The 24184-nt window shown below is 38.9% G+C and overlaps 2 protein-coding genes across 6 annotated transcripts in view; both read right to left on the bottom strand.

Annotated features, from left to right (window-relative positions):
- Window positions 1-6403, bottom strand: part of LOC144579122 (uncharacterized) — an 86935-nt gene extending 80532 nt beyond the window's left edge. Inside the window, exons 1-2 of the mRNA XM_078348363.1 lie at window positions 6294-6403; window positions 3176-3258 (exon numbers count right to left, since the gene is read on the bottom strand). Of these exons, the coding sequence (XP_078204489.1) occupies window positions 3176-3258; window positions 6294-6403 (193 nt within the window). The remainder of the gene's footprint in view (window positions 1-3175; window positions 3259-6293) is intronic.
- Window positions 6404-19391: 12988 nt separating this feature from the next.
- PELI1 (pellino E3 ubiquitin protein ligase 1) overlaps window positions 19392-24184 on the bottom strand; it is a 60934-nt gene continuing 56141 nt past the window's right edge. For all 5 annotated transcript variants that reach the window (XM_002757703.6, XM_078349189.1, XM_078349191.1 and 2 more), the window contains exons 5-7: window positions 22657-22854; window positions 22373-22561; window positions 19392-21805 (exon numbers count right to left, since the gene is read on the bottom strand). In XM_002757703.6, coding sequence (XP_002757749.1) covers window positions 21239-21805; window positions 22373-22561; window positions 22657-22854 — 954 coding nt within the window. In that variant the 3' untranslated portion in view covers window positions 19392-21238. The remainder of the gene's footprint in view (window positions 21806-22372; window positions 22562-22656; window positions 22855-24184) is intronic.

The raw sequence follows: 24184 nt of genomic DNA, 5'->3' as shown, positions 1-24184 counted from the left end.
TTGCAGAGATAGGGTTTCACCATGTTTCCTAGGCTGGTCTCAAACTACTGGGCTGAAATGATCCACCCACCTCAGCTTCCCAAAGTGAGAGGATTGGGTGGGGCTGGGTGAGGGGCAGGCACTGTGCCCAGCTTGTTTAAAAGATTTTATTAATATTAGCTTTAACTTTGATATAGTGATGTAAAGGTAGAATTTAGTTTTCTCTTTTATATTAGATTTAACATAGTATTAATAACAGATGGTAAAAGTTTTTCTGTTTGCCTTTGAGTTAACTGCAAAAAAAAAAAAAAAGGAATTGGAAAAAGGGAGAAAGACAAATTCTGTTTGTCTCATGCTGTCTTTAGTAGGTCTTTTGATTATTTGGAAAACTGAGTCTCCTTTTCTATCAAAGAATACAGGTAGTTGCTTTTTGAGATCTTTGAATTATCACCTTGGCTAAATGAATGACTTGTATAGTGGTGACCTGTGATCCTATTTTTGATCAAGTGTTTTAAACCTTTCTTAATTTGATATAAACTGTTTTAAACCTTTGATATTTGACATACTTCCCAAAATCAAAGTTCAAATTCTAAGTTAAGTATTTTTGGCTTCCAGCTAACTTTTGGGCATTGAACAAAGGACTCTTGGAAGTTCAAGAGAAAAATATTAAGCGTATTTGGTATGTTAAAATCATATGAGAAGCATTGTCAAATAAGAAATAGTATTTAATTTTCTTTGAATTCTATTTATATAAATGTTATTAAGTGTTCCAAAATTATATTAAATTTCAAAAAAAATCTGATATGTCTTGGTATATGTTGTCAGTCATAATTCTGAATATTATGTTAAATTGTTGTATGCCACAGAAATAACCAAATTTCTTACCAATCTTGACTTTAACTGTGGCAATTTTCAGTCTTGTCCTTCACAGGCAGTTATTGGTTTACTCTGATTCTTCTCAAAAGCATTTTACAATCAACAACAAATTTGCTTCTTCTCGAAAGAAATTAATGGATAGGACCATGACAAGTACTCTTAAATACAGGTTTCTGATAATTTGGAAATCATACCATTGGACTAAGTAAAAGCTTCCAGAACTCCAATATAACACAAATTCATGAAGATTGCTAACCCAACATTAAGCAGAACAAGACTTAATTTCATGGGACTGAATTGATGGAGTAGTGAAATAATTTTTATGTCTTTTTCTTTAAAACACTGCTGAATATGTCTGGGTGTGATGGCTCACGCCTGTAATCCAAGTACTTTGGAAGGCCAAGTTGGGTGGATCACTTGAGGTTAGGAGTTTGAGACCAGCCTGATCAACACAGTGAAACCCCGTCTCTACTAAAAATACAAAAATTAGCTGGGCATGGTGGTGCGCACCTGTAATCCCAGCTACTCAGGAGGCTGAGGCAGGAGAATTGTTTGGACCTGGGAGGCAGAGTTTGCAGTGAGCTGAGATCATGCCACTGTACTCTAGACTGGGCAACAATGAAACTCCATGTAAAAAAAAACAAAAGGTTCATTAGTTTAATATTTTGTTTTCCAGAGTTAAGATATAGTCAAAATATAATAGCTTTCTAGTTATTTATGGCTAACAGCAATTGGATAAAGAATAGTTTTTTCTTTTTGAGACAGAGTCCCTCTCTGTCACCCGGGCTGGAGTGCAGTGGGGTGATCTCAGCTCACTGAAACCTCTTCCTTGCAGATTCAAGCGATCCTCCTGCCTCAGCCTCCTGAGTAGCTGGGATTAGCCTGCCACAATGATTGGCTAATTTTTGTATTTTTCGTAGAGATGGGGTTTCATCATGTTGGCCAGGCTGGTCTCAAACTCTTGACCTCAGGTGATCTTCCTGCTTTGGCCTCCTAAAGTGCTGGGATTACAGACGTGAGCCACTGTGCCTGGCCAACACTGGTAATGTTACGAAGGCATTGACTGGAATGATGTATTTTTTATATTACCAGTCTTTGAGGGATTGAAATTGACTTTAGAAAGCCAATAGACTTAGAAAAAGACTGACCTGGCACCTTGTCTACATAATTTTCTTACAAGGTTTCTGACTGTGTGGTAAGTAAAGAATTTCACCTTCTAACAGGCCCAGGAACTTCAAGATATTTTGAGACCTTGAGAAGTGAGGAACTCACCTAATTTGTATAGGTATTACAGGCATGGTCTGGTGTTGAATTCTTGGCTTGACTTCATAGTCTCAAGAGGCTTTTAAAAGTCTAATCTGAAATTCTTTATGAAAATGTTCCAGCCGGGTGCGGTGGCTCATGCCTATAATCCCAGCACTTTGGGAGGCTGAGGCGGGTGGATCACACGGTCAAGAGATCAAGACCATCCTGATCAACATGGTGAAACCCCATCTCTACTAAAAATACAAAAAAAAATTAGCTGGGCATGGTGATGCATGCCTGTAGTCCCAGCTACTTCGGAGGCTGAGGCAGGAGAATTGCTTGAACCCAGGAGGTGGAGGTTGCGGTGAGCCAAGATTGTGCCATTGCACTCCAGCCTGGGTAACAAGAGTGAAACTCCATCTCAAAAAAAAAAAAGAAAGAAACTGTTCCAGCAAAGCCAATTTAAAAGGAGACTATATGGCCAATCAATATTCTTGCTGCATTTTATGTAAACAATCAAGAAAAGTATAGTAAGACTAAAACTTATTTTACAAGTAAATTTGTCCTACTATGATTTATCTTTGATAAAATGGGGGAACTGGAGAGAGAAAATTTGTATTTTAACAGTATGCCTACTGTTAAGAGTTTAGCCCTGCCCGTTGTTTTTGACTTTTTATTGTTTGCCTAAAATTTGGATTGAATTTGAAATTGTTTTCTGGCTACAGCAAGACTCTAAAAAAAAAAACCCCTGGATTTAATATTCTTCTTGATGTTTTTAGTTGGCTCCCTAATAGAACAGGTTCTTTTGTTGTTGTTCTGGCATACAAATTCTCTTTTTGATTATAGTTCTTCTGTGCATATTTCTAGTATTCAAATTATTAATACTATATATCTCTCATTGTTTTACTTCTGAGAAAATTAAAATCATGGTATTCCGAAGACTAAAGATAATTCAACAAGTGATAATAGCTATATAAATCAATGATTCGACTGCAGTCTCTTGCCACTCTGTGATCCCATTCCAGTCCAGCTTTTGGGTGCTCTAGATTTCTTCCCTAAAGTATGTCCTCCTTACCTCTGATGTAAGACAGGGCTATATGGGAATGAGTCTTCCCAGTGATGAGGAACACTTTGACACTCAGACTTTGATCATCAGTGCTTTCAAGAAGAAAGATTTTTGATCAAAAGAGGGAAATGAGAAAGAAAATAAACTTAATCTGAGGAATGCAAGCCTCCTTTAAATGAGCAGGACCAGAGAGGCATTGAAATATAATGACAGTCACATCCCAGCTCCCCCTTCCACTGTGCCCTTGAGCTTAGTAAACATTTGGTAGTTGCCTGCTGTATGGACTCTAAATGGAATGTTTCCAGCAATAGCTATAAATTAATCTAGTAATGCTGTATGCTGGACACCGTAACTCATACCCTATTGTACAACAATGTATTTTTAGTAGAGAATCACATATCAATGTTATTAAAAGACCAAAAACTTTTGTAACTTCCCCTCTCTCAGGAGGTCAGGAATTCTCATTGGTTTACAGAAATAAATTCATTTAATTCATCCTTTTTTCTTTAATACCTTGAGCTTTTCCTATTTCTCTGGAGTACTTCCTAATGTTTCCCAGGCTGCAGTCCTCAACCTTGTGCCAAACAAACTCTCAGCCTGTATTAATTTTGCTTCAGTTTCTTTCTTTAGGTCGACAGACTCTTAGTATTGTTAAATGCACACTCCAAATGAAGAGACTCTCTAAACAGGCTTTGTGTGAGCAACATGGCTGTTTATTCACCTGGGTTCGAATGGGCTGAGTTTGAAAAGAGAGTCAGCACAGGGCGGTGGGATAGGAGTTGGTTTTATAGGTTTGGGGTAGGCAGTGGAAAATTACAGAAGTTATAGTTCAGGGCAGATTTTGCAAGCTGGGAGGGGGTCATAGGGTTGAGTCACGAGATTGGCCAAGGCTGGTTACCAAGTCCAACTGCCTTATCAGTTGAGGTGGGAATAAGGAACAACAGAAGAATGTCTCAAGTTAATCAACCCCTCAAGTGCCGAAGGGGTTGATCATTCTTTCCCTTTTTGTGGTTTTCCAGTTACTTCAGACTTTCTGGTTCCAGGAACTCCTCTAGAGTATATGTGCAGATCACAGAAGTTACCATGGCATAGTCTGTGGTACAGTTAGCCTAAAAAGCCTTACACAGGTGATCTGCCTGCCTTAGCCTCCCAAAGTGCTGGGATTACAGGTGTGAGCCACTGCGCCTAGCCAGTTGACAGACTTTTAGTATCTCCCAGGGGCTCCCCTTCTCTTGCCCTTGAAAAATAGGACCTCAAAAATTTAACTGGGCACATGGTCATTCATGATAAAGACTATATTTATCAGCTTCCCTTGTGGCTAGATGTATCATGGGACTAAGCTATGGTCAGTGGATTTAAGTAGAAGTGGCAATATGTAACTACCTGATGGGTTCTTCTTGCTCACTGCCCAGATAGAGCCAATTATAAGACAGGGGAATTGCAATAAAGAGTTTAATTTACACAGAGCTGGCTGAACAGGAGACCAGAGTTTTATTATTACTCAAATCAGCCTCCCTGAAAATTCCAAGGCTAGGGTTTTTCAAGAACACTTTGGAGGGCCAGGGAATGGGTGCTGCTGATTAGTTGGGGGTGCAATCATGGGAATGTGGAAAATAGTTTGCTTTTGGGTGAGGCCACAAGGCTGCTTGATGGGTCTGGGTGGAGCCACTGTGGTCAGAAATACATACCTGAAAAGACATCTCAAAAGAACAATCTTAGATTCTAAAATAGTGATGTTATCTGCAGGAGTAATTGAGGAAGTTGTAAATCTTGTGACCTCCAGAACGATGGCTGGTAATTGTTTACATAGACACCTTAGCAGAATTCTTGTTCCTCTTATCCTCCTAACCTGGTGGTTTATTAGCTGTACAAAGACAGTTTAGATTTGGAGAGGGGCTATTATCATTTAAACTATAAACTAAATGTCTTCCAAAGTTAGGTTGGCTCAAGCCCAGGTATGATTAAGGACAGTTTGGAGATTAAAGGAAAGATGGGGATTGGTTAGATCAGATCTCTTTTATTGTCATAATTTTCTCACTGTTATAATTTTTGAAAAGCTGGTTTCATTATCATCTTTATTTCAAAGTTAAACTATAACTAACCAAAGTTAGTTTGGTCCATGCCCACTAATGAACAAGGGCAGCTTGGAGGTTAAAGGCAAGATGGAGTTGGGTTAGGTCAAATCTCTTTCACTGTCATAATTTTCTCACTGTTATAATTTTTGCAAAGGCAGTTTCATATATGCCCCTCTTCTGATACTTCCTCCTGCTGGCTGAATGTAAACAAAATGAATGGAGCTAGAGAATTGTATTGAACCATGACGTGGAAGCCAAATGCCAAGGATGCCAAAGCAAGGAGCTAGAAAGAATCTGGATCCCTGATATCACAGACCTTCATTCTAGCCTTACGCATCTACTTTTTACGTAAGAGAGCAATTAACCTCTTTCCTGTTTAAGCAACTCTTACTTGGGCTTTTTTGCCATTTGTAGTCAAACACAACTAATATAATATTGGGCATATCTAACTGTCTCAAACCCCAATATGGGGGTTCTAAATGCTGATGGTGAAATCACATGACTAAGTAGATCAGTTCCAATATCAGGTATGTTCACCAACCTCAACCAGGCCCTCAGTGCTGCCCAGCAATCTCTCCAATTCTCTCTGGTAGCCACGTCAAGCGTCCTTCATGCTCCTCAAACTTTTCACTCCTCCTTGTCCCACTTCTCAGCAGTTGACCTCTGTTTATTTCAGAGAGAACACATAAACCATTAGATAAAAACTTCCGCCTTCAACTGCTCACCTCCAAGATCACTGCATCCACACCCATTTATTTCCTTTCCTCCAGTTACAATGAAATTAGCTAGCCTAAGGCTAATTCCTCCCCTGTGCAATAGATCCTATCTCTTCCATCCTACTCAGGGACTACCCTGTATCCATTATCTTCCTTACCTACTCTGCTGGCTCCTTCTTTTGAGCTTTCAAACACCCTCAAGTAGCTCTCATCTGCAAAACAAAGAAAAACACCCCTCTCCTTCAACCTCACCTCCTGCTCCGCTTTCTCTCTGCTCTTCTTCTACCCCTATTTCTTTTTTTCCCCTTCTCTCTTTCTTTTCACCCTCTCCCTCACCTTTTCTTCATGACCATAGTCAAATTACTCAATTTTTCTGGGTCTACTTCTTCATCCTTAAGCGTCTTCTCAAAACCTCTGAAGTATGGCTTCAGCTTCCACCACTCCATGAAAATGTTGTCAAGGTCCCCAACTTTCCTTGTAGCTACATCTATTGGGCATTTCTCAGTCCTCAACTTACTGTGCTCCTCAGTAATTATTGTCTCTTGGCTTCTGTGCCATTGTTCTCTTCTGGGTTTCTATCTCTTTTTCTTTCTGACAACTCTTACCCTTGGTCTTTGTTATGGGTTTCTTTTCTTCCATCCTACCTCTTAAATGTTAATCTCAGTCTGTCTAAGTCATGGCTTCCTAGGAGATCTCACTTGTAGGATCTCAGGGTGATGATCCCTAAATCCATATCTGCTAAACTGATTGTTCTTTTTTGTTTGTTCCAAACTAATTGATTGGAAGTCAACTGTACTGTAAGGAAAAAATTGTTAAACATGCACTCTGAATGAAGAGACCCCCTAAACAGGCTTTGTGTGAGCAATGAGGCTGTTTATTCACCCAGATTCGAGTGGGCTGAGTCTGAAAAGAGAGTCAGTGGAGGGCAGTGGGATAGGAGTTGGTTTTATAGGTTTGGGGTAGGCAGTGGAAAGTTACAGAAGTTACAGTTTAGAGGGGTTTTTGCAAGCTGGGAGGAGGTCCTAGGGTCTGGAGTCATGAGGTTGACTAAGGTCAGTTACAAAGTCCAATTGCCTTATCAGTTGAGGCAGGAATAAGGAACAATAGAAGAAAGTCTCAATTTAATTAGGTGCCACAGGGGCTGATCATTCTTCCCCTTTTCGTGGTCTTCCAGTTACTTGAGGCTTTCTAGTTCCAGGAACTCATCTGGAGTGTCCATATAGGTCACAGAGGTTACCATGGTGTCCATGGAGCCATCAGTTAGCCTAAAAGACCTTACAGAAATCACTTTTGAGGGCTTCAGATTCATACATCCAACTGTCAACAGAAAAGCATCATGGATATCTCATAGTGATCTCAAAATACATTCATCCTTCTCCCCTTCCTTATATGCCTGCTCTTCAGTATTGTAATACGGTGAATAAATTGAAATGTCCTTGGTCTGGCGTAAATACCTGACGTTCCTCATTTCACACCAAGGAAGTGAATTACACAGATACACAAGAAGTGGGTTTAGGAGCAGAGGTTTAAGAAGCAAAAGAAAGAGGAAGGAGAATAGCTCTCTCTGTGAGAGAGAGGGGCACTCGAGGGGTTCTTCCAGCACACAGTGGAGTGCACAGAGTTTTATAGACAGACTTAAGGAGGCTGTGTCTGATTTACAGTGCCCAAAGATTGGTTGGGCCAGGTGTGACATCTATATGGCACTTGAGGAAGCTGACCACCCCACCCTAATCCTCTTATTATGCAAATGAGGTTTCTACTCAGCTGGTGCCATGTTGTCTGCTCCTTACTGTAAATGTGATCAGCAAGAAAAAGGGAAGATTGAGCCGCCATATTGAACATGCCAACCCACAGATAGACTTTTCCTGTTGGCACAGCTATTGGCATTCACCTGTGCAAATTTCTAGCTTGCTTTTGTATGTCAGCAGCTTGATTTTACAGGCTGCTTTCTGTTAAAATGATTTGGGGGCTGCTTTTCATTAAAAGGAAAACCTTATTGAGGATTTTCTTACCCTCACTATCTGCCTAAATAATTTCTTTTTAACTTCCATATCAAAACTACCATCCATCTAATTGCCCAAGCCAGTCATGGCTCCACTTTCTTCTAATCAGTCATAAAGCCCTGCCAAACTAACTTTTATTTATGTTATGTATGTTTCAGATCCATTTATCTCTCTCTATTCCTAATGCTACTTCCCTTATTGCAGTTCCCTATCATCTCTCACTTGGGCTATTCTACAACTTTCTGTCTGTCTGCCTCCAGTCTTCCACACCCATTCTCCACAGTACAGCCACAGTGATCTTTCAAACATGGAAATGTATTTATTTATTTATTCATTTGAGACAGAGTTTCGATCTTGTCACCCAGGCTGGAGTGCAGTGGCGTGATCTCAGCTCACTGCAACCTCTGCCTCCTAGGTTCAAGCGATTCTCCTGCCTCAGACTCCTGAGTAGCTGGGATTACAGGTGCCCACCACCATTCCCGGATAATTTTTGTATTTTTAATAGAGACAAGGTTTCACCATGTCGGCCAGGCTGATCTTGAACTCCTGACCTCAGGTGATCCACCCATCTCGGCCTCCCAAAGTGCTGGGATTACAGGCATGAGCCACCGTGCATGACCTGAAACTTGGAGATTTAATCACGCCATTATCTGATTCCTTATGGCCCTAGGATAAAGCTCAACATCTTGACTTGGCTTATAAAAGCACTGTTGTTGTGGCTCCTGCCTGTGTCTTCGGCCTCTTTTCTTGCCACTTCCCTCCTTTTACTCTTCATTTAGCCACATTCAATTCCACATTCTCAAGTATGCACTACTTGCTATTGGTGCCGAGTCACTGCACAAACCAAGCCCTTCCTTCTGCTGGGAATCCTCTTCCCACTGTCCCCACCTGCCACCCTGCCCCCATCTTTAGCTATCTCCCTTTTCCTTCAAGTCCCTGCTTCCTATCATTTCCTTCTACAGCATCTTCTCTGATGTCCAGAATCTGGTTCAGCACCCCTTCTATGTGCTCCCAAAGGTCTTCTTCCTCTTTAGTTGAGATGGGGTTTTACCATGTTGGCCAGGCTGGTCTTGAACTCCTGACCTCAGGTGATCTAGCCATCTCAGCCTCCCAAAGTGCTGGGATTATAGGTGTGAGTCACCTTGCCCAGCTGGCTGTTTTGATTTTTAGCTCCCACAAATAAGTGAGAACATGCAAAGTCTGTCTTTCTGTGCCTGGCTTATTTCATTTAACATAATGACCTCCAGTTCCATCCATGTTGTTGCACATGAAGAGAGCTCATTCTTTTTTTATGGCAGGTTAGTACTCCGTTGTGTATGGGTACCACATTTTCTTTATCTATTAATCTGTTGGTGAACACTTAGGTTGTTTCCAAATCTTGGATATTGTGAACAGTGCTGCAGTAAACACGAGAGTGCAGATATCCCTTCAATATACTCATTTCTTTTCTTTTGGGTACTCAGGGGTGGGATTACTGGATAGTCTGGTTGTTCTATTTTTAGTTTTTTGAGGAACTTCCAAATTGTTCTCCAAAGAGCTTTCCTTCTGTTATAGCACTTACACCATACTGTAATTGCTTATTTACCTTCTGTAAGACTTGCAGCATTGGAAGGGTAGGGACCATGTCTATTTTATTCATCTTTGTATTTCCAGAGCCCCTCAGCTCAACATATTTTTATTGAATAAATGAACACAAAGTAGGTAGTTTTTAATATGTGCTCCACTTTCCTAGTGGTTAAACATGTCTGCTTAGTCAGGCAATTAAGAGATATTCAGTGTAACAATCACTCTCGTGGTGAATAAAAAGAAAGTATTCCCCTTTAGACATCTTTAATGTTTTTTTTAAAAATCACTAATTTTAACAGAGCACTTTAAATTGTGATGCTCAAGTGGAGAAAAAAGATCAAATTAAAATCAGCTCTTGCTTTTCAATTTAAGGTGAGGTTTCCCCGGGTGTCCCACAGGACAAGGAGAGAGAAAAGGGCTTATCACAACTCTTCCTACTCTCCTTCTCCACTCAAGAGTGAAGTTCCTCTTTTATCCAGTGATCTCAAGGTTGCTAGAAAATTAAAAATAGTTCTTCATCACATGAAGGATGAAGGCTCCAGTTTTAATCTGCTCAAGTATTCAATGAATATTTAACTGCAGGCTTGACTATATGCAAGACATCTTATTTTTCATAATCTCCTCAGGTTTTATGAAGGGTCAAACTTTTGTCTCCTGTAAGTATTTTATTCTCTGGGGGAGACCTCCCTCTAAGAGAGGGAGACCCTTACTCTATTGCCAAAGCTGCCCTGTCCTTTAAGAAGCAAAATAACATCTGATAGTTTTGCTTCCAATCATCCAATCATCCAGGTACAAATCATACTACTAAAATAAGATTCCAAAAAAGAGTTTTGGTAATGGCTAATGGAAAGGTGTCATGAGTCAGCATATAAATTCCAATACAAACACCAAGGGAAAAAAAAGAATTTTGGTACCTTAAATTATTAATTTTGCTCTGAGCTGTTTTTCTAGTCATATTGATTATAATGTATTGTATTATTCACACTCTTTTATCCATTCATTCCAGTAAATATTAGCCCCAAAATATGTTTGCAAGATTGCTGGTCATAGGATAGTTTTTCTTCAGGAGAAAATAATTGGTCTACAAAGGGGATAAAATTTTAGATTTATTCACAAAACTACCTCAAACTCCAAAAAGAACTGATGATCTGGCATTCCATTAAAAACACAGCCTTATCTACTTGGCACCCATATTAGTTTGCTTAGACACAACACCAGAAAACAAAAAGCAAATGCTGGCATTTCAGAAATGTTGTGTTAGCTGGCACTTACCAGGCAAACAGAAGCATATAAAGAAGAACCTTAAGAGTCAATGTGTTTTTTCCAGTTAGGGAAATGGTGTCACTCCATAAGATTCCCTTTTGTTTAATTATACCTAGTCACTGAAATGAAGCCTTTTATTACCTTTCCACATAAAGGAAAACTTTAAGGAAACAAAGCAATAAAATAGATTTTTTGGAAATATTTTCACTCAATAAGGTTTCAGCTTCTTGTATTCAAACTCTCTCTAGTGGAGACTGGGTCCTGTGGTTACAGATGTGTTTACAAATCAGTCCAAGGGTATCTGGAAATCCAGGTTAATTAGTAGTCCAAGATGTCAGTCATAATTAACCATAATGATAAAGGTCAAATTGATGTAATATTCTCAGAGTAAAAATGTGTTATTTCTCCTTGTAATGTCAATTATTTTACTCATGTTCTTCCTGTTTTGTGGGAAATTTCATTGATAAGCAGGCTTAACTCATCATAATGAAGGAATGAATGAAAAGGTGAAGATCAACTTTCTATTTGTTTTTTTTTTTTTTGAGACGGAATTTTGCTGCTGTTACTCAGACTGGAGTGCAATGGCACGATCTCGGCTCACCGCAACCTCCGCCTTCTGGGTTCAAGTAATTCTCCTGCCTCAGCCTCTCGAGTAGCTGGGACTACAGGGCATGCACCACCATGCTCGGCTAATTTTTGTATTTTTTAGTAGAGACGGGGTTTCACCTTGTTGACCAGGATGGTCTCCATCTTTTGACCTTGTGATCCACCCGCCTCAGCCTCCCAAAGTGATGGGATTATAGGCGTGAGCCACTGCGCCTGGCCCAACTTTCTATTTTAATTCCCATTATGATAAAACATTTTTGGAGATCAAAAAGATGTTTGAACTAGTGTCACAGATCAGCATAGAATTACATTCCAATACAAGCTAATAGGAACAAATTCCTTGGAATAATTTGTTAGAGAATTTGATATGTTGGGTCATTGCTCTGTACTCTGTTCTCCAAACTAAAACCCTTTCAAAAGTGTTTCAGCTACAGATAATTTGGATTATCCTTTCCATTAGCCATTGAATGACTAAAAAGTTCCTTAGACTGAAGGTAACCTTAGAATTTATTTGATATGCTCCAGCCAGGTGCAGTGGTTCACACCTGTAATCCTAGTACTATTGGAGGCCAAGGCGGGTGGATTACCTGAGGTCAGGAGTTCGAGACCAGCCTGACCAACATGGAGAAACTCGGTCTCTACTGAAAATACAAAAATAGCCGGACGTAGTGACACATGCCTATAATCCCAGCTACTTGGGAGGCTGAGGCAGGAGAATCACTTGAACCTGGGAGGAGGAGGTTGGTGAGCTGAGATCGCACCATTGCACTCTAGCCTGTGCAACAAGAGCAAAACTCCATCTCAAGAAAAAAAAAAAAGGAAGATGAGAAGATGCTCTAATTTTGTTTTATTTCAAAGAGATTACTGAACTCCGGAAATAAAGAGACTGTATATTTGTTAGTCTGAGACCATCTGCTGTTACAAGTATAATTCCATACATAAGGCCAGCACTAAAGACCCAAGGAACTAAAATAGGGTAGAAGGAGTATTAATTCATTGATGCCAAAGGGTTGAATTACTTTGTTCCCATAGAATAGCAGGTAATGAGATTCATGACCACAGAACCAAGGAGTTAAAAGTATGTTACAAAATAATAGGAAATGTTGGCTTCAGTACAACTGAATCCTCTCCGAAGGTCAAATTGCTTATCTTGATATTTTCTAACTCCCCTCACTCAGTCTCTCATTTATTTACAGTGAATAACTGCCCATTGTTACCTACTTTGATAAAGAAACATATAAAGACTGGTATCTGAGTCCAGACTGGATTAAGGCCTGGACTCACACCTTGTCTGAAGAATTCCTTTTATTTGTGAAATTCCACCCAGACAATATTTTCAATGGTCCTTTTGTATTTAAAGAGGAATTAAAACACTTTGGTAAATAAATATGGCTATATTTGAAGTCAGTAGCAATAATGAAACCATAAAAGCAGCTGCAAACAAACTCTTGATCGTTAACTCTCAAACTTTAAAAATCCTATAGCATATACCAAATCAGAAAAACGTTCTTTTAATGCTTCTCTGCAAAAGGTTACATCCCAAGAGTCATATCTTTGACTTTCATTTCATCCTGACAAGTATCACTTCATAGTTATATTAGCTCTGCAATAAGATACCAACTTTGCATAGCATACTTGATTCAGGAATTCCTGCCATAGTTGAGTTCTTTAATAAAATCAATGAAAAATAGAATCAACATTTGCATTCACACAGTATGACTAATACAGAAATGACACTAAGAAACACGTTAGAATTCACACACTCAAGTGAACACTTTCTTTCAATCTAGTTACCTTGAGAAGCTATACTTATCCAAAATTTGGAGTGTTTCTTTGGTGGGTGTGTTTATGAGAGAGAAAAAGAGAGAAAGAGATGGGGGTGGGGGGAGAGATCAATCTCCAAAAACTGCTTGTTCTTTCTTCCCCAACCCCGATGCAAAACAACTTATAGAAGGCCCACAGTGCAATATCTCTCCCACTACTGCTCTGCAGCTGCCACCTGAGCCCATCCTACTTTGGGAGTTCCTAGCTGTAGATATCATACAGCCTGTGTGAACCTTTCATTCTCTTGTCCCTTTATACCTAATCCAATTCAACTCCTGCCCATCATGATTCCAGATTTAGACAACTTTTTTTTTTTTGTTTTCAGGCAGAGTTGTGCTCTGTCATCAAGGCTGAAGTGCAGTGATGTGATCTCGGCTCACTGCAACCTCCACCTTCCTGGTTCAAGTGATTCTTCAGCCTCAGCCTCCCAAGTAGCTGGGATTACACCTGTAATCACTCAGCTAATTTTCTTATTTTTTTAAGTAGCGATGGGGTTTTGCCATGTTGGCTAGGCTCATCTCAAACTCCTGATCTCAGGTGATCTACCAGTTTCAGCCTCCCAAAATGTTGGGATTATAGGCGTGAATGAACCACGGCACCTGGCCCCAGATTTAGACAGTGTTATGATCACTTATGGTTCAGGTTACTATTGTTCAACTATATTGTGAATTGAGAAAGATTTTATGAATTGCTCGATAGTATAGTAATTTTAACATTTTAATGACACATTACCATCTCCATGTCAAATTCACTAATTTTCCAAAGGTCATTTGACAAAGCAGCCAATTGAAAGTGAACAGTATCTGAATGTACTGCATTCCCGCAGAGGTACGGTATGCAAAATAACTGTCCTAACTCCATAACAAATAGAAGAGTAAAATAAGAGCCTGTCATTAAATGAGCACTCAGATATTAGCTGAATGACTTATAATGATGTATACAGAATACCAAAGGACTACTGGACAACTCTTGATTCTTTTTCCCTGTTTTTGTCTTTCATTTCCAAACTAGGAAGCCTTTTAATTAAATGAAACCTGAAGCAGATTATTCCTTATATTTGGGAATCATTGTTCACATGACACGAGTTTACAGTTTTTACTCTGCAGACACTTACAATTTAAAAACAAAAACTTAAAATCCAATGTTCTTACCTCTGCTTCAACAGACAAAACATGGAAATATAACTGAGTCTTGGTGACTTAAGTTTATGCTAATCCGAAGTATGAGGATAGACACAGGGGAATGAAGTTCTTATACCAGATCTGCCAGTCAGTAATCAGTTCATCTAGGCCTTCATTTACTCACCTTAACTTGATGTCCAAGATCCTCTCTAGTTTATATTATTATTAATAGTTACACAGTAATATGACAGAATACAACTTCAGGAAATCTTAATTTTTCCTTTCAATATTGGCTGCCTATTGTGCCTTTCCTCATCAAAATAGGTTCTTAAAGATTTCAATGTCTGTACAATGATATTTCTTCTCCTTTTTCTAGAGTAATCCATTTGTTCTTTTCTGGCACCATCAATTTTCTTCTTGTTGCCTTCTCAACTTTCCAATTAGTGCCACTTTTTGTAGTATCTTTTTGCCTTTTCCCTTCCTATTTTTCAGCCAAGGAAAGCATATTTTCTGATCAAATAAATAGCTTGTATGTAACCTTTATTCTTCTATTTTTGTTAATGTTTCTACTCAGTATTAAGTAGCTTAAAGCTCCAGAGTTCTATTTTTTCCAATCAACCAAGAAATAGTTTTTGAGCATCTATCATGTGCTGGAAATCATACTTCTTTACCAACACCCAAAAGAATTCCTTCAATGTGTTCCATCATTAAAATGGGGAAGCAGCAAAATGTGGCGATTATGTACACACAAATTGGGTGAGACTTCCAAAGTTCAAATTCTGAGTCCTCCAGTTACCATGTGAATCTTGGGCAAGTTACATTGCTATGAGTGGTTTGGGTGGCTTCCATTTTACCAATTCTTTCCTCACAGGGATGTTTTGATTTTTAAAATAATATCAGTCATCTTCCTAGTAGGGTGCATTTAGAATAGTGCTTTATACATAGCAAAAATGCAAGTTAGCTATGAGGAACACTTGTATGCTGTGGCTTAATATTCACACACATAGCTTAGTTGACAATTTAATGTCAACCTAAAGAACCCAGCGTTACTGTTGCATCATCTAACACAATGCATGGACATGATATTTTATGGTGATTAATAGGCCTGTATTTGATAATTATCAATCAAAAACAGTAATCTGATCTTATTACTGTTTTTTGGTTGATAATTATCAAATACAGGCCTATTTCCTTCAGGGAAACTGGACATTAAAATCTGGACTTACAGATTTAAGAATTCTGTTTTCCATAAGCACTCAAGTATTTTTTCAACAACTTTAAAAACAAAGCACAGCTTGTGCTCTGCCACTGCCAAAAAAGATTTGAAGCAGCAAAATATTTAGATTCCAGAAAACTGAAGACTTTTTTTTTTAAAGGCAAGAGCCAAGGAAAAAGGTGTATATGGTAAGGAGGAAGAAACTTTATTAGAATGCTTTGGCTAAGTGAGCAATTACAGTTGAAAACAAAACTTCATTTCCTCAGAGGGAAGCCAAAGAAAAGAGAGAAAGAGGAGAGGTGTCCCAACTCTCTATTTCAATGAAAGGAAATTCACCATTAATCAGGAGGGATACTGTTTTGTTTGTTTCTAAGCCAGCATGGGGTATATAGAGAAATCATAATGATTGAGAACTTGATAGTTAAAAGTGGAGACATCTGTCCTTTGGCAAATGTCTTGTCTAACAGGTGCCTCAGTCTAATATTCAGGACTGAGTTCCTGATTTCTCCACCAGGGCACTTCATCCCCTCAACAGTTCTTCCTACAATCTCTACTTCAACAAATGGCAATTCCATCCTTCTAGTTGCTGAGGCTGATTGAGTGGAGTTATCCTTGATCCCTTTTCTGTCTTTCAAACCCTGTAGCTGATCTGCTAGCAAAGGCTGTCAGGTCTGCCTTTAAAACACATTCAAAATCTGATCACTTTTCAAAACACCTCCACTGCTACCACCTAATCCAAACCACCATTTGTCTCCAGGATTACTGCAGTGTTCTCCCTGATCCCACCTTGAGTGTATTCAGATCTTATTAAAATATGCTACGTCAAGTCACTCACCTGCTCAAAACCCTCCAGTGTTCCAATCTCATTCAGAATAAAAGCCATAAATCCCAGGGGACCCTCCATAATCTATTTTCATCCCTATCTCCCACTTAAATTCTGTCATTTTACTTCTTTGGCCTTACCTGCTACTCTTCCTTGATTCACACCACTTGGCATCACATGCCTCTTTTCTATTATAGAAATATCTCAGACATGCTTCTATTTCAGGGCCCTTGCAATGGCCTTCTAGGGCTCTCTGCCTAAATGCCCCTGTAAGTGGCCACTCCCTTCTTTCAGCTCTTTTAGAACTCTATTCAAATGCCACCTTTCCAGTGGGGCTTTCCTGTTTGATATTGTAAATACTACCCCTCCTGCCCCAGCACATGATTTTGCAACTCTTTCAACTTTATTTGCCCCCTCAGCACAGTTTACTATCTATCATATTGTACATATATATTATTACCTTTTCTGGCTCATTTCAATTTTTTTTTTTTTGAGACGGAGTTTCGCTCGTTACCCAGGCTGGATTGCAATGGCGCAATCTCGGCTCACCGCAAGCTCCGCTCACCGCAAGCTCCGCCTCCTGGTTCAGGCAATTCTCCTGCCTCAGCCTCCTGAGTAGCTGGGATTACAGGCACATGCCACCATGCCCAGCTAATTTTTTGTATTTTTAGTAGAGACGGGGTTTCACCATGTTAACCAGGATGGTCTCGATCTGTTGACCTCGTGATCCACCTGCCTCGGCCTCCCAAAGTGCTGGGATTACAGGCTTGAGCCACCACGCCTGGCCACCTTTTCTGGCTCATTTCTATCTTATCCACTAGATTACAAGCACCATGAAGGCAGGGATCTTTTTTTTGTTTTTCCTGCTACACCACCCAGTTTAGGACAGGGCTTGGTGCACACTGGGTTTACAAAAATCTGTTTTAAGAATGAGTAGAGGCCGGGTACAGTGGCTCATGCCTGTAAGTCCAGCACTTTAGGAGGCCAAGTGGATGGATCAATTGAGTTCAGGATTTCAAGACCAGCCTGGCCAACATGGCAAAACCCGGTCTCTACTAAAAATACAAAAATTAGCCAGGTGTGGCAAAAGGCACCTGTAATCCCAGCTACTTGGGAGGATGAGGCAGGAAGAATTTCTTGAAACCAGGAGGCAAAGGTTGCATTGAGCCAAGATCACACCACTGCATTCCAGCCTGGGCGACAGAGCAAAGATAAAGATAAAATTTGAAGACAAAACATTAACGAATACTTACAGTAATTCTGAAAGTGGGGATGACAGAGACAGAATAATAGAATTCAGTGATGTAGAGTTTTGCTGTTCTGATTTGCTACAGGATCAATGCTTAGAGAATAAAGAGAATGGAACATAAGTTTAACTCTAAAGTGAAGTAGCACAGCAGGATGTGGTGGCTCACACTTGTAATCCCAGCACTTTGGGAGGCTAATGTGGGAGGATTGCTTTAAGTGCAGTAGAGTTTGAGACCAGCCTGGGAAACCTTGTGAGACATGTCTATTGAAAATGAAAAAAAATCAGCTGGGAATAGTGGTATGTATCTGTAGTCCCAGCTACTCAGGAGGTAGAGGTAGAATTTCTTGAGCCTGGTAGGTTGAGGCTGTGGTGAACTGTATGCTACCACTGCACTCCAGCCTGGGCAACAGAGCAAGACCCTCTCTTTTTTTTTTTCTTTTTTAAAACAGAGGCTTGCTCTGTCACCCAGGCTAGAGTGCAGTGATGCAATCTCTGATCACTGCAACCTCTGCCTCCTAGGTTCAAGAGATTCTCCTGCCTCAGGCTCCTGAGTAGCTGGGATTACAGGTGCATGCCAAATACCCAGCTAATTTTTGTATTTTTAATAGAGATGGGGTTTTACCACATTGGTCAGGCTGGTCTTGAACTTCTGATCTCATGATCCACCCACCTTGGCCTCCCAAAGTGTTGGGATTACAGGTGTGAGCCACTGTGCCCAGCCGATGCTGTCTTAAAAAAAAAAAAAAGGTGGGGGTAGCACAAGATGATCCATTGCAATGAAGGACCAAAGTCCTAAGAGTTATGTTGATCTTATAACATTATAATAGGTGGACTTTGACCAGTGCCCTCAGTCTGGGTCAGAAGGTTATACGTCACTCATGGTTCTTGAGGTATCCCGAGGGAAGAGTGAAGTGGGACATTCAAATGTTAGAAGTAATTACATACTTCCATTATTATTTATTCCTACCCTGCTTTACATGTACTGGAAGGCTTTTACATGAGGAAGTAAGCAAGGAAGACTGCAAGAAGATAACCTAGTAAAAGAACTCCTGTGTCTCAATGGCCGCCTTTCATGTCTTGCTTCATGACCCTAACATTTTAGATAAGAGGAAATTTAATTCCTTGAACAAATTAAGTAGCATTTAAATATAAAGACTGCTTTGATAAAAAGAGTTCAGCCATAAAGATTTTCTTTCTTGAGAGTGCATTTAGGAGACCTAAATACAACTTTTTCCCCTCCTTGGCCAGCATACTGCCAATCCCTTAATGCAAGTGAGTAAGTAAAAGTGTTCTATTAGGCATGGCAAAATAACAGATCTAATATTCAAAATGCTTCAACAGCAAGCACCCAACTGATAATTTAAATTGCCTGAGTTTTCAGAACTTGAATTTGATAGAAAATGAGCCAGGTTTTTCTCACCTGTTAGAAGAAAATGCAGGCAACTTTGCGAAGGGTGTGAAATTTTTATGGTTACAAGGGGACTATTTAAATAGTCTAATATGTCATTTACAGGTGCCAACTCCCTAGCAAGGCTTAACTTAGAAAAGGCCTCAATTATTCAACCACTAACAAAGTTCCTTTATTAATAAGAGATGCTTTACAAAGAAAACCAGAGACTGTAAAGTGTTACATTAAATGCAAATTCTTCATCTATTTCAAATGAGTATTTTTGGGAGTGTGGAATAGAGTTGTCCACAATTTTCACTTCTGGTTTCTCATTCTCGATTATGCAAAAATGAACTCACAGAGACAAATGAAAATATCTATTTTGAAAAGTATTTACTTAGTTTAAATAAATTAATTGCAAATAAAAATCAAGCTACAACATATAGCCTGAATAGAAATGACTAGAACAAATACAACACAGGTTTTCCTTGATTTCCTTGCATTAGTCACAAAGCATGTGACAATCTAGAAAACTTTAAAATCAATTACATTTCTTTGAAAAAGGGGTAACAGCAGTTACTGATACATCACAACTAATAAACTTATAATACAAGTTTCCTGACATGCATTTCCTGAGTGAACCCAAATGATCATTTTTAAAAATAAGGACATTTCAACAGTTGAAGTAAAATAAAATAGTTCATGGCTTCTAAGCAACAAGTTTTGTTTTTTTAAAAACCAAAAGAAAATTCAGAACAGTGTTGTAATAGGATAAAGTAAAGCTATGCTACCATATATAAAACTTTGCTACAGTCAATTAAGTATTATACAACTTTTCAAACTAAAGGAAAACAAATCAAAATATTAAACGACTGTCTAATCTAAAAGTGTACTGGTTTCTACAAGTGTCAAAAAAAGATTTGATGTAGTGCAACTGTCTATACTTGTGGTGCCTTTGAAAAAAGGGTGGGAAGGAGGGGAAAGAAGAAACTTGTTTTTGCTTCCAGAAGCAAAGGACATACTGGAATTAGAAAACAGACCATGCAGTGGTCACTCCACACTGCAGTCATTGGTGCTCAGCTGCATCTGCCGAGCAAACATTTACTTGAGTCTCACTGTGGCAATCCCTTAGGATTCAAACCCAGAGTTAAGGCTGGTCTGCTAAAAGGGGGCACTATTGTCATTCAACCCTTTAGATCTCTAGATTTCCTAATGCCTGAATAAAGCCAAAAACAGAATAATTACTTAAGCATTTCTTTTTCTAAAGGCAAATCATGTCACTCTCCTTTCTTGCTAATTTATACTTTTTCTTATGGGAAGGACTTTTTTCTAGAAACAGTGAACAGATGAACCAGTTTATATCCAAAAAATAAACTTGCCAAATGCTGCTGATACTACAAACAGATTAGTTATCATGGGAGAAAAATAGATAATCTAGATTAAATTGCATATTCAAAGGAGCATATAAAATGTTTCTTAGCATTAAGTTTTTGTTATAGTACTATGCTTGAGAGAAACATTAAGAAAAAGTCTTTCCTGATTATCTTCAATGTGGTTAAAAACAAACACCTTTCACACAATGGTAATTAATATGAATTTGGTCTTACAAATTACAAAGTATTCTAATTTACCAAATTATTTAGACTGGGCTGGGGAGAGAGGCTCTCTGGTCCGCTCTCTGGTCCTTCTTCCTAACTTTGCAAATCCTTAAGCTAGGCGCTCACTAAGCTACCATTCACACCAAGGGTGTGCCACCATCGTTACTATGCTACTCTATCAAGAACATTCTAAGGTATTTTCTATAATAAAGATAAATAGAAAAGAGTTAATATACATGTTGCTGTATTTTACAATGTTTGCAACAAACTGTAAACTAACATAGTTTGAACCAACAGTACCCTCAGTTATACAAAACAATTTCAGCACTGAGGATGGGTGATTCAAAAACACTAAAAGGAAGGCATCAAATTAGACTATGTCTTTTTCTCCTCAAAATATATTTTCAAAACTCAGAATTCAGAAGATTGGTGCTTTCAGAAATTCCTTTGCTTGAGTTTCCCAGATTTTTGCTCAGAAATTGCTACTATTTATTATAAATGCTTAAAAAAATTCTTCATCTTAATGCAAATGACCAGAGCAGAAAAACTGTGATGTGGACAAGTTTGAAAACCCAACTCACTTAGCTTATAAATTTATAATGTAGTCTTGGAGGACAATGGTCTGTTAGTCTAGAGGTCCTTGAAAAATAAGTCTGATGTAGCCTTGTTCACCAGCCAATTGATGTGCACAAAAGGGACAGGCTGCATGAAAAGTATGAGTACCATGAGGAAGAGGGATCTGGGACCAATAGGCAGTTGTCTTTTCTGAACACACATGCCCACACGGGCTAAACGCATGGGTTGGAGGGCCGGCGTCCACATAAAATCCAGCTTCACATCCAAGCCACAGAGGAACATAGGGACCGACAGACCTACACATAGGACATTCACGATCTTTTCCATCACGTTCTTCTTTGTTTCCCCAGTTATGATAGCCATGTACATGGCCGCAGTTTAGATATACCCATGGTTGTTTTTCATCTACAACATCTTTCCTCTTCATACTAGGAAATGCTAGTGTGTTGAACCCTACAGGGCACTGAGGTCGTGCTGCATTGATTTCCTGTCTTAAAGCTTCTAAATGCTTCACTGTAGGAGTGTGGGAAAGGCCTTCTGCAGTACGCCATAGCAATGTTGCACCACAGAGGTCGATTAACGAGCCATCTTGTAACTGGTTGGTTTCAACTTCCACCTAGAGAAGACAAGAGTTGAAAAACATATTCACCACTCTGTTTTGCACTTTTACGTAAGAGTTTTGGTTTTAAGTACTTCTTACTTAAGGCATGAGATTTCCTAGGATTTTCACTAAATATTCAAGAAACTGACAGTAGTTATGAAAAAGATAAGTCTGAAAATCAAGGATAAAATATCAAACATTAACATATTTATTTTTAGCCTTATAAAGACAACTTATGATTAAAACATCTGGCTAATCAGTAAGTCTAATATTTTAAATTAGGTAAATATGGTCAAATATATACAGATGGCAACAGAAAAGATCAGAGAGTGCTGTTTAAGAAAGCTTAGGTTTTAAAATATATTAACATGATATGATAGAGGAATACACTTTTAGAGTGTACTAAATGAAATATTAAGATACTGTCCTCTAGTATAGAATTTGGTAGTCAGTGTTTGATAGACTTAATATTCTGTGTTGGCAATAGATTTAAGAGTTTTTTTGAATGGATGTAATGCATTCAGTTCAGTTCATCCTATGTGTTTATTGTAGCTAATTAAGAAAATACCATTCAGTATTTACCATTTTTCCTCTCTGCTGAGCTGATCTGGTTTCACGCAGGCTAAATACATTTCCACACACTGATATTTCTCTCCATATTCCAGGCTTGGAGTCTTCTGTGAACCCATTGCGTGGATGCATTACAAGAACGCCATTAGTGGTCAAGCCATCCATCTGCCCATCTGATGTCTTCCATTTGGCAGCCTTTTCCTAGTAGAAATAATAGTAGCAAGCTTCCAATTACTTGTAATTTGGAATGAAAGCTAGTATAAAAGAAAGCATCATTTAGAAAAAAAGCTTTTTACCCCAAGAAAGATGTTTTTTGATGAGTCAAATCCTGCAGCATAAATCCGTGCTGTAAAGGGAGGATTCCGTTCACATATTATTCTACAGGCAAATCTTGATATCGTGCTTTGTACTGACTGTGTATCAGAATTACTTTGACTTCCAGGAACTGTGTCAGTTACTACAAAATCAATGGGGCTTTCAGTTGACCGGCCAATCTGAGGGAAAAAGAAATATCTATAAACCCATTCAAAGAACACAGTGGTAAATCCATTCAAGAAGGCAGTATAAGAAGTAAACATTAAACCTCTGAAATTCCTAAAGTTGATACTTACCATAGTTAACGTTGGGGGCATCTATATTCTTGAAAACTAATCAGTCAGACTGTCTCTGATGACCGTAATCACTTAGAGCATGGAATCAAAGGGCAACTTACAACAATATATGAACCCCTCAGGGAATGAAGAATTCAGCAATGGCTGAGATTTCTAGATGGCTGCAGATTTTAATCTTAACCCTTTTGGATGGAAATGTGTATATTATGTAGGTTTTTTATCTTTAGAGATATTTAAAGAGATATTCTTTATATATATATATATATGTGTGTGTGTGTATGTATGTATTATTGCATTTTAGGTTTTGGGGTACATGTGCAGATTATGCAGGATTGTTGCATAGGTACATACATGGCAATGTGGTTTGCTGTCTCCATTCCCCCCATCACCTATATCTGGCATTTCTTGCCATGTTATCCCTCCCCAAACTGCTTACCTCCCAACTGTGTGATGCTCCCCTCCCTGTGTCCATGTGTTCTCATTGCTCAACACTTGCCTATGAGTGAGAATGTGCAGTGTTTAATTTTCTGTTCTTGTGTCAGTTTGCTGAGAATGATGGTTTCCAGATTCATCCATGTCCCTACAAAGGACACTAACTCATCATTTTTTATGGCTGCATAGTATTCCATGGTATATATGTGCCACATTTCCCTAGTGTCCAGTCTATTATTGATGGGCATGTGAGTTGATTCCAGGTCTTTGCTACTGTAAACAGTGCTGCAATGGACATACGTGTGCATGTGTCTTTATAATAGAACAATTTATAATCCTTTGGATATATACCCAGTAATGGGATTGCTGGGTCTAATGGAATTTCTATTTATTCTACCTTATTTAACAGAATATAGTGAACATATATAAGTAAATCTTTTAGGATGACCGCAGAACATTACACTATAAATACTATTTATATTAAGCTGATATGCAGCGATGTCTTCAGGTGCTATAAGAGGTGTGTAAGACTGCTGATCCTTACGTCAAGGGCTTGCAGAGCCTTGCTTTGAGGTCTTATGTATACTTCACAGATTTTCTTGTTTCTTTTCTGTCAGGTTGTCAGCTATCACTCTTTGTTTTTGGTCATGCTTGTTTCCATCAACAACCCCCTCCTTTAACTGGCTACTCTTATTTTGATGCTCAAATATTTGATGATCAAATAACCAACTTCAGAGAAGACAATTTCAAAAGGTTCTAGTGAGAGCCTAAGGGATTCTCT

Source organism: Callithrix jacchus, chromosome 14, assembly GCF_049354715.1.
Source record: "Callithrix jacchus isolate 240 chromosome 14, calJac240_pri, whole genome shotgun sequence".
NCBI lineage: Eukaryota > Metazoa > Chordata > Mammalia > Primates > Cebidae > Callithrix > Callithrix jacchus.
The sequence above is the reverse complement of the archived record's forward strand: the minus strand, read 5'-3'. Positions and strand labels throughout refer to the sequence as shown.